Here is a 9411-nt window from a genome sequence, read left to right on the forward strand (position 1 = left end):
TGGCAAATTAGTTTGAAGCCATTGGACCTGGAACCGATTTAGGAGGCAGGCACTTCCCTCCCTGCACGTGAAGTTCATGCGCATGGGGAGGACCATGGATCTCAGCGGAGAGGTGTGCCCCTCCTGAACGTGACCTCCAAGAGTAAGGGCGAATTGTCAGCTTTTAACTCTTTATTATAAAGACATATTTACACTGAACAATCTTCACAAACACAGTGAACACAATTAGGGGAAGGGGACGATTTCTTAATGAAAAGCGCCTTAATAACTTTGTATAAATTAGTATAAGAATCATACACAACCACTTTAAATAAGACAGCCCCTCAGCACCTCCACTGCCCTGTGTCTCCAGACTTTCCCAGCCGTCCCTCTCCCGCTCCCCACAGCCCACCCCCGCCCTTCCCCCTGGGCTGGGCAACTGATGCGACAGGAGATGCAGAAAGGAAGAGGCGGAAGAAGGCCCAGCCCCGGTGGGGACATCCGTGGCAGAAGAGGCTTTCTGGACACTGGCCAGCCCCCATTCTGGGCTGAGGGGCGTTTGGGGGGCGGCAGGTGCCCAGCCTGGCTCCCCAGGGTGGCCTTAAAGCAGCAGTAGCAGCAGCAGCAGCGTTAGCAGCAGTGGAGGGAAGGGGGAGGGGCGGGTAGGCAAACGTCGGGGTTGTTCTGGGACTCCGGGGGCCCTGACTCCCCCTGCCCCACACGTACATAGGTGGCCATCAGGCTCCTGTCTTCCCTTTTCTCCCTCCCACGAGGCCTTTGAGAAGAAAGCCTGCTGAGATCTACACTTCCTCCCATCTTTCCTTCCTTCCTTCCCCCCTCCATTCCTTCCTTCTTTGTTTCCTTCTTCTTCTCCCCACTCCCTGCCTCCTCAGGGAAAGGCCACTGGGAGAAGAAGGTCCAGTCAACGTGAAGGGAAAGCCATTGAGTCCAATTGGTTAAGGCCACCTCCTGATTCCTGGTAGTCTCGGTGCCTGAGCTGCCCCTGTGAAAATACCCAGGGTCTGGGAGTGCTGCAAGGAATGGGGGCAGCTGGCCAGTCAGGGAACTTTCCAGGCCGGGCTGGGGAATGGACCAGAAGGGGCAGGCCGGGGAGGAGGGAACAGCTCCGTCCCACCGTGGGGCAGTTCACAGCCGGCCCCCTCTCCCTTCCTGGCCACCCCCAGCCCCAACCCCGGGAAAAGGCACTTAATGGGTTTGGAAGACATCATCAAGAAGGAAGAGGGCATCATCACGTGGGAGTTCGGAGACCTGGGCCTTCATTCCGGCTCTGCAGTGACACTGAGCAGGTCACCATCCCTCTCCGAGCCTCTGTTTTTGCAGGAGTTTGCATGAGGAGGTGGAGCTAAGTGAACTCCAAGGTTCCTTTTGGCTCTGATCGTCTGTGATTCTTGGCAAAACCAATCATCCTGCTTGGCTTTTGCTCCTGGGAGGGTACAGAGCCACCTGAGGCGCATACCCTCCCCTCCTGAGCTGGAGCTTGAACTAGCTGGGGGGGGGGGCGGGGGGCGGGAGTGAGTGGGAGGGAATGTTAGGCGGCACAGTGAGGCGAGAGAAGTGACAAAGTACTTCATGGCCCCTCTCCTTCACCTCTTCCTTAACCGGGCCAAACATGGGGATGAGGAAGAGGCCACAGTAGCTATTCCTCCTCTTCTCCAATGCTTCACTCCCCCTTCGCCAGATCGCCAAGCCCCCGTTCCCATGCCCCCAAGGCACCCTGTCTGCATCCCAACAACCCGGTCCCTCTTCCTAGAGTCTCTCATTGCTCCGCTCTCTATGCCCCTCTGGAGGCCGGGGTGGTGTGGGGGGGGAGTGCTGATGCGAACGAAAACGTGGAATGTGCTGGAGCCCATTAAAGAAGGGCGGGTTCCACCCAGCCCCCAGGGCATACCTGAGGCAGGAAGGGCCAGAGAAGGGTTAGATGTTAGGGTATTAGACAGAAGAGGTAGAGACTAGAGCAGGGGGAGGGCTGGGGAGAGGAAGGACGGCCTTCCAGTGCAGGGTCGCCCCAGTCAGGAAGGGGGACTGAACGGATCCTTGCTAGGGGCAGGAGCACGCCAATCCATTCGGGGAGGCTGGTGGGGGAGAAGAGCCGGACCGTCAGCAGCTAGAACAGGGGCCGGATGAGGCGAACGGATGTGAGGGCTCCAGAGAAGCAGGCCGATCTACGGAAGAGTAGAGAGAATCACAGGGGGCGGACACGTGGTGGCCCCTTCAGTCCTAAAGAGGAAAAATGACCAGAGAGGGGTCATTGACGTGTCCTAGGTCAAAGGAACCGCCTGGGACAGGAGAGGAGACGGCCTTCACCCGCCCTCCCCACAAGCCTGAACCTAAAGCCCCAGGCCTCAGGGGCAGGCTCAGGCCCTGCTCTCTCCTTCCCATATCTCCGGGCGGCTCTCTTCCTGTTCTCTGCTAGCGGCTACCTCCAAGGCTCCCTGCCTTCCTCCCCGCCTCCGGTGAGGATCCACACCACACACCTGCACATATACCCTGGGGCACCTCTCCCCAGCTCATCAAGTCCCCCCAGGACTTCCAGAACACTCCAGCTGGGCCAGCCAGCCCAACCCCAGGCAGCAGAGTGGAGGGGAGCCAGCAGCTAGCTCCTGGGGAGTGTCAAGCCCCTCTCCGGCCTTGGTCTCCTGTCTAAACTGAAGGTGCTCTGTAAGCCCCGGTGTTATGCGTGGGGCCGGCACCTGCCTGGTACAGGTGTCTGGCCAGCGGTAAGCAGCAGGGCCACCCAGCTTCCAGGCTGTTCCTCCCCTACCCTTTCTGTGCCGCCCACTGACCAGAGGCTCAAGTACCTGCTTCAGAAAGGCATGGGGCCCTTATGGGAGAGGCGCGGCCGCTGGCGGCGGAACTTCCTCCGACCTCCCTGCCAGGGCCCTGCGCCGCTCCTCGGCCCTCTGGGCTGCACCAGGTGGCGGATGGTGCCTTCCTCCATCCCCTTCCCGTCAGAAGTCTGCAGCAGGGGCCCTGCAGGAAGGAGAAAGTCTGTCATCCCAAAGGCTGATGCAGATGGGCCAGGGCGTCAGAGGAGGGGCAGTCTCTCCATGAGGTGGCGCTCTCAGAGCTTTTGTTTTTCCTCTTCCAATCAGTGAACCGATGAACCATTTGCAATGTTTACACTGTCCTGGGGCAAACAGAGCCCACTACTCACATTTGCAAATTATACCCCTGACTTGATGTCCTTTCGACAGTCCTATCATGTTTCTGATGGGCACAAACATGTTCTGTGCTCAGAATACCATCAGGGGTGGGGGTGCAGCTTGGGGTATCATGCCTGTACTCAGGCTGGGGCACAGCAGACAATAACTTCCCACTGCACCCTTGTGAATGATACACTTAAAACATTTCAAACACACAATATTTCAGTGAAACCAACTCCCCCCATCACGTGCCTATCACCCAGATTCAACAGTTATCCAGATGGAGTTACATATGCTTTGCTTCTCCTGTTTCTTTCTTTGCAGAGATATTTTAAAGCAAATCTGGAACATGATGTCATTGTACATCCTTTGATACGCAGGTGACCCACTTTTGAGTACTAGAGCTCTCATACCTCCCCCCTGGGCATCTCATCAGTGTTTGGCCATCTTGGGGCTCACTTGCTCCTGTGGCCTCCCTATGGGTGTGGCTGGGGGATTGTTTGCAGGGGGTGGGGGGGAATCTCTGACTCTGTGTGCCTTATGCTGGGTTCTAGTCAGCCTGTGACCAGATTCAGAGGCCAATAAATATTGTACAAATGAATGAGTAAACAAATGAGTGAACGTCACCTGAAGCAGCAAGTGCATCGGGAGGGGGGTGGGCTGCTAGTATTGCCCCCCCATTGTCCTACGTCCTTTCAGCCCTAGATCATACCCCCATCCTGTGCCTGATGCAAATTCCTTCCATTCCAATCCCAGCTGGCTCCTTTTCTGCTCTAGGGGGCTCTTCTCTACATCTGTCCACATCTGGCTTAGAGTAGAAGGCTCCTGATGCCAGACCAAGCCCTGCCAATAGAATCCAAGTGGTGCTGGGTGTTCCTGGGTGCGATGAGGGAAAGACACACGATGAGGCCCCAGGGGTACAGCAGGCATGAGAAGAGAGGCACGGTGCCCAGATGGGGAGGGTATCCTCTCCAAATGCTCAGACCCAGGCCTGTGAGTGGTGGTGTCAGTCAGGGAGGGAGGGCTGTTGTGGGGAGGGGTCCCTAAGAGACAGGGGAGGCCCAGAGCCAGGATGAGGAACATGGCTGGTGGGCTCAGACTCTGGCCAGCGAGACGTCTAGACTCTAGGGCTGCAGAGAAGAGCTACCTAAGCTGACCGAGCTCTCAGCCACCTCTCATGGAGGCTGCAGTCCAGCCAGGGCAGGCGAGCTGGCACTCCACAGACAAGCCAGCCGCCAGAGGTAAGCAGAGCAGGGAGATGCGATGGTGCTGGGCAAGAGGCAGACCGGCAGAGTGCTTGTGCAATGCCCAGGATGGGGCTGGTCTGCAGAAGTACAGCTTCTGAGGCCAGTGATCGTGAATCCCAGTCTCCCTCTCCCCACACCATCGGGTTCGCCTCCAGCTATATCCCTGTCTCTCGAAACCTGTTTCCATCCATCCAGGAGTCTCCACCACTAGCTCACAGTTTCCATATAACCACCCATTGGCTGCTCGCCCCCCAACCATACCCCTGGCGGCTCTTCCTTTCCTTCCTCCCTGCCTCCAGCATCCCCACGCTCCGGTTCCTTCCTCGGCTGTTTGGCTCTTGTGATTCCTCCTCCACTTGCACACAATTTCCAGGCATTTATCCTCCTCTTGGGCCAAACGCAGGCAAGGACTGTCCTTAGGGCCCTCCCTGCCCAGGCCCCTGGCGCCTGCTGCGCTCCACGCTCTCTCGCCCAGACACGCATGCACACACTCTCTAGCCCTCCACCCTCCCTCCCAGAGAGCTCTCAGCCAGGCCCTGGAGAGTGGTCACCCAGAAGCCCCTGGCACCTGGCATCCCACTGGATGGGGGGCTCCCTGTCCTCCTTGTAGCCGGAAGTCTGCAGTTCCTCCCCCACCCTGATTCCATCACCCACCTGTTTCCTACTTTTGATTCTGAGTCTGGTTCACCCTAAGATAAGCTGACACCTGAAACCCTGGCTTTGTCCTGTCCAAAGGGACAAATCAGAGGCTTTTGATTCTCATCACTGCAGAGGTCCCGGCTATACAAAAGAATTCCCCTGTAGAAACGGGCCATCCCCAGTGTACTTCAATATTTTCCTCTAACGCATCTGCTACTTACAGGAAGGCTGGGGCAATCCCGCAAAGAGTCGCGAGCCTAGAGGGACCGAAGTGCCATCAGCAGTGAAGCTACAGCATCTCCACCGTGAAGTGCAGTCGGGGGTGAACAGGGCTTGCTTTTCACACAATCTGAACTGCAGCCCTGCCAGTTCACAAAGAGGCGTGTGCCGCTTCTCAGGAACACGCCATCCTCACTCGGAATGAAACATCTTTTTTTTTTTTTTCCTCTCGCTGTCCAGCCTGTCTTGTGATTGCTTTAAAAGCCCACACAAGTGCCCTGGTGGCACTGGCTATGTCCCCTCCACTGCTCTGGGGTCCTGCATGTGTCTCCAGGATGAAGCGCCCCTCCTTTGTCTGCCCAGCCCAGTGCACGCCAGCCGTGCTGCCGTGGACACATCACGCCCTGGCAGCCTGGTCGTCCGCTTCACCTGCATCAGTCCTTTGCCGCTGAGAGGCCTGACTCAGGTTACCTGGGTGCTTAGCTCTGAGGCATTGGGGATGGAGTGGAGATGCCCCCTCCCTGAGTGGGAGGGGTCCAGGAGGCTGTCCTCACGCTGTCACTGTGGCTGCAGGCCTCAGCTGGGGCCGGGGAAGGGCAGGAGGGGGACAAGGAAAGACAGAGAGGTGCTCAGACAAAGACCAAGGGCTACTTGGCCCTGGCCCAGCAGCCCTCAGACTCAGAAGAGCAAAGTGTATCCCAGGTCAGGAGGCAGTGGAGGAGTCTGTGTGTGGTGGCGGGAGTGCATTCCAAGTCAGGACACGGTGTGTCGTGAAGGAAGCATGGATTCCAGGCCTGGAGCTGACTGGGGACTCTGGCTGGGGAGAGCATGCAAGTCTGGGCCAAGGGCAAGGTGGTTCAGAAAAGGCCCCTTTTTCTGACCCAGGACAGGAGGCAGGAGGAGCAGGACATGGGTCCCCAGACCCTTGGCTGGTGGCCGCCTGCACAGAGGTGGCCCCCTTGGCCCCAGGAGAGGACGGGGGTGGGGTGGGGGAACGTGGCAGGGGGAGGTGGAGAGGCAGGGGGAGCTTTGGAAGTTTCCAGTGCTAGGCTTAAGCAAAATGTGAGGGCAACGAGTTTACCCAAATCAGGCTGTGGAGATAGGTGACCTAATGCAAAAGGGTGAATTGAAGCAGGACGTGGTAGGGTCTGAGCCAGATGCAGCGTTCCCTCCCCTTGAAACCGGCTCTCCCTTTACCGGTAATGCCCCAACAGCTGGACCCTGAAAGGGTCCGAGTGCTGGTCAGTTAGCCAAGGGTCTCCCCGTAGGCTCTGGGGGAGCCCCAAGTGTGCAGATCGGGTAAGCCCAGCTTCCTCTGGGATGCCCTCTCTGCACCACTGTTTGCCAGTGGTGGTGTCCCGTGGGTGTCTGATCTCGCCAGCTGCCCTGGACGGCAGGCTCCAGGAGGGCAGCCCCGTGCGGTGTCCTTCATTCATATCTTTTGCTCTCTTTCTGCCATTGCCTGCCTGACAGGAGTTTCTGAGGAAAAAGCCTGCTCCCTTCTTACCAGTGAGGTGGCTGAGCCAGGGCTCGGGCCCTGAAGAGAGAGATCACTGGACAGCTAGCTAAAGGCAGGTAGTGCCAGATCCAACCAATGCGCCTTCCCGAGAAGCCGGGCAGGGCTCCCCGGGCCAGGACAGTGCCAAAGGCAAGAGCAGAGAAAGGAGGTGACCTACAAAGAGAGAGGTGGAAGCCCTGCCAGGCCCCTCAGAGGCTCCCGGGCTGCATCCTGTTCTGGAGGGTCTGGAACAAAGTAGGGCCTTGGGCCCTTCCTCTAGGAAACTTGCTGCCCTGCTCTCTCCTTCCCCCTGCTCCCACCTCCCCGTAACTCCAAGCCTGGCACTGGCGTTAGTCCACCTGGTCTTGGCCTTCCTATTCTGTGTTGCCTGGCAGGCAGCAGTGACAGCCAGATCACAGGACTGTGGCAGCTGGAGGTGGGAGCTGGCAGCCCCAGGAGACACTGACGCACAGAGGACAGGCAGCCCGGACTGGGACTGCTGGGATGTGGGTGGGGACCAGGCTTGGGGAGGGCAAGGGAGCACCAGTCAGTGCCAAGTATACCAGGTGGGGGTGTGGTGCAGGTGGGGGCCAGCTGCATGGAGGTATCGGGTCAGGCGCTGTTTCCTGGTTTGGTGCCTGGAGACAGGGGGACTGAGGTGAAGCATGACCATGCCTGGGGCAGAGGGGGGACCGGAGCCAGGATCTCGAGGAACCAAGTCCCTGGGGTGGGACGCAGGCCGAGCCTTCTGCGTGGGAGCAGGAGAGCAGACCAGACAGGACTTGGGGGTGAGGGAGGAGGCCAGCGTGACCCAGCCCTGCCTGGCCCGGCCCGGCCCGGCCCGGGGGAGGCTGCCTCTGCTCACTTGCAGGCTGACAGGAACCACAGCTGGGCTCCACGCCGCCTCCCCTGCCGCGCGCTCCTGCCTATGCAACAAGTGTCACGTCTGCATCTTGGCACATCATCATCCCCCAGTGGCCCGCGCCCCCGGACCGGCCGGCGGCCCCTAACTTTCCACGCAGGAGCCCAACCCACCGGCCTCAGGTCAGTTCCCTCCAAGGATCCACGAGGGGAGCAGGAGGTGCCCCCCCCCATACCCTCCACCACGTGGGGAGCGGGGCGCGGGACACGGGGCGAACGCCTGCGGCCCTGAGCTCCTCGGACTGCGAGGGGCGGCCGGGAGGGGCCAGGCGCCGGAGGGTGATGCCCCAGGCCGAGCGGAGCCGAGCCCCCCGGAGGGAGCGGTGCCCGCGGCCGGCGGGTCCCTGGCCCCGGGCGCCCTGTCCGTCGGCGGCCCGGCGCGTGGCGGCTCCTGCACGGCTCGCGCCCGGCTCCCGGGAGGCGGAGAGAGCGCGATCTTCGGGGCGGAGGGCGGGGAGCGCGCGGGCTGCAGCCCTGGAGAGCGGCGAGGGGGCCGCGGGCGAGCGGGAGGGCGCGCACTCACCTCCACACACCGCGCTCAGGGAGAGCCAGAGCAGCAGGAGCGCCTGCACGCAGAGCCGCAGATTCATGCTGCTCCTCTGGCCGCCGCCGCCGCCGCGCGGCCCTGGCCAGGGGGCGGGGGTGGGGGCGGAGAGGCCGGAGGCCGAGGGAGGCGCGAGTCGCGGCTCGTGCGTGCGGGCGCGGAGCTCGCGTGGCTCCCGGGCCGCGAGACGGTACGCCCCGAGCCGCGCCGCGGGCTGGCCGGCCGCCGCCTCCTCTCTCCCGCAGCCTCCTCTCTCCCGCAGCCTCCTCTCTCCCGCCGCGGGGCAGCGCCGCCCAGCTGGCCTCGGCGGCTCCGGGGGCGGCGGCGAGCTCGTTCCAAGTGGCTGGCGGCTCGGCTGCGGCTCCAACGGCCCGTGGCTCAGGCTGCCAGCGGGAATGCGCCCCGCTCACTCCAGGGGCTGCATTTTGTAGCCTGTGGCTTGGCCGCGAGCCCACTTGGTCATGTGGTCATCGGGAGGGCTGGAGGGGGGGCCGGGAAGAGGGAGAGGGAGCAAGCCTCCCGCACCGCCCCCCTCCCGGCACGCACTGGGCAGCCGCAGCTAGGGCGCGAGAGGGAACCTCGAGGTGGTCCCACAACAAAGGCTGCGAGGCCACTCTGACAGCCCACAAGCGCTCCCCGGACAATGCCCCCCTGGCCGGGGGCCAGAGGGTTTCGGAGACCTGAAGGATTTCAAACACAGGAAACATTTGGGGCGGTGGAGGGGCACACTTAACCCTTTGTCGCCACGCTTCCTTAACAGCTGTCAAGAAACCTGGGTGCTGCCCCCACTCACCCCCGCTACCTCTGACCCGGTCCTTCCCCACCGCCACTCCGCAGCCACAGGGACTTGGCCGAGACCCTCACACACTGGCCCTCCTCTCTCCTCTGCATCTTCAGCTGGGTTTGAACTGTGCCCAGCGCCCCCATTTCTCCTATCATCCCCCAGGAGGCACCCTCTACCTGGAATGCCCCCACCCCACCCCATCCTTCCACAGAGTTCTTCATTCTTACAGCAGCACCTCCAACCCCATCTCATCCAGAAGACTTGCCAGGATAACGATAATCCAGGAGAGGCCGCTCCTGGGTTCCTCCTTGCTGTCGGGACATGCAACAGCTCCTATGGCATCCCCTCTCTTGTTCCCCATCATCACGACAAGGGACCATTTACCCAACTCCAAACAGTCTAGGCTGGATTCATTT

General features: G+C 60.8%; 1 protein-coding gene across 2 annotated transcripts; it reads right to left on the reverse strand.

The window, feature by feature from the left end:
* Positions 1–413: 413 nt before the first annotated feature.
* On the reverse strand, positions 414–8593 carry APLN (apelin). 2 transcript variants are annotated; one of them, XM_061178666.1, is made up of 3 exons: positions 8191–8593; positions 2799–2970; positions 414–2162 (listed from the first exon to the last, which is right to left on the reverse strand). In XM_061178666.1, the coding sequence occupies exons 1-2, from the start codon at positions 8255–8257 to the stop codon at positions 2804–2806; spliced, it is 234 nt and encodes a 77-aa protein (XP_061034649.1). In that variant the 5' UTR covers positions 8258–8593; the 3' UTR covers positions 414–2162; positions 2799–2803. The 2 variants fall into 2 exon arrangements, with proteins under 2 accessions (XP_061034649.1, XP_061034648.1); XM_061178665.1 differs by having other exon boundaries at positions 414–2217; positions 8191–8318.
* Between the last annotated feature and the right edge of the window lie 818 nt (positions 8594–9411).

The sequence above is a fragment of the Eubalaena glacialis genome, chromosome X, assembly GCF_028564815.1.
Source record: "Eubalaena glacialis isolate mEubGla1 chromosome X, mEubGla1.1.hap2.+ XY, whole genome shotgun sequence".
NCBI classification, from domain to species: domain Eukaryota; kingdom Metazoa; phylum Chordata; class Mammalia; order Artiodactyla; family Balaenidae; genus Eubalaena; species Eubalaena glacialis.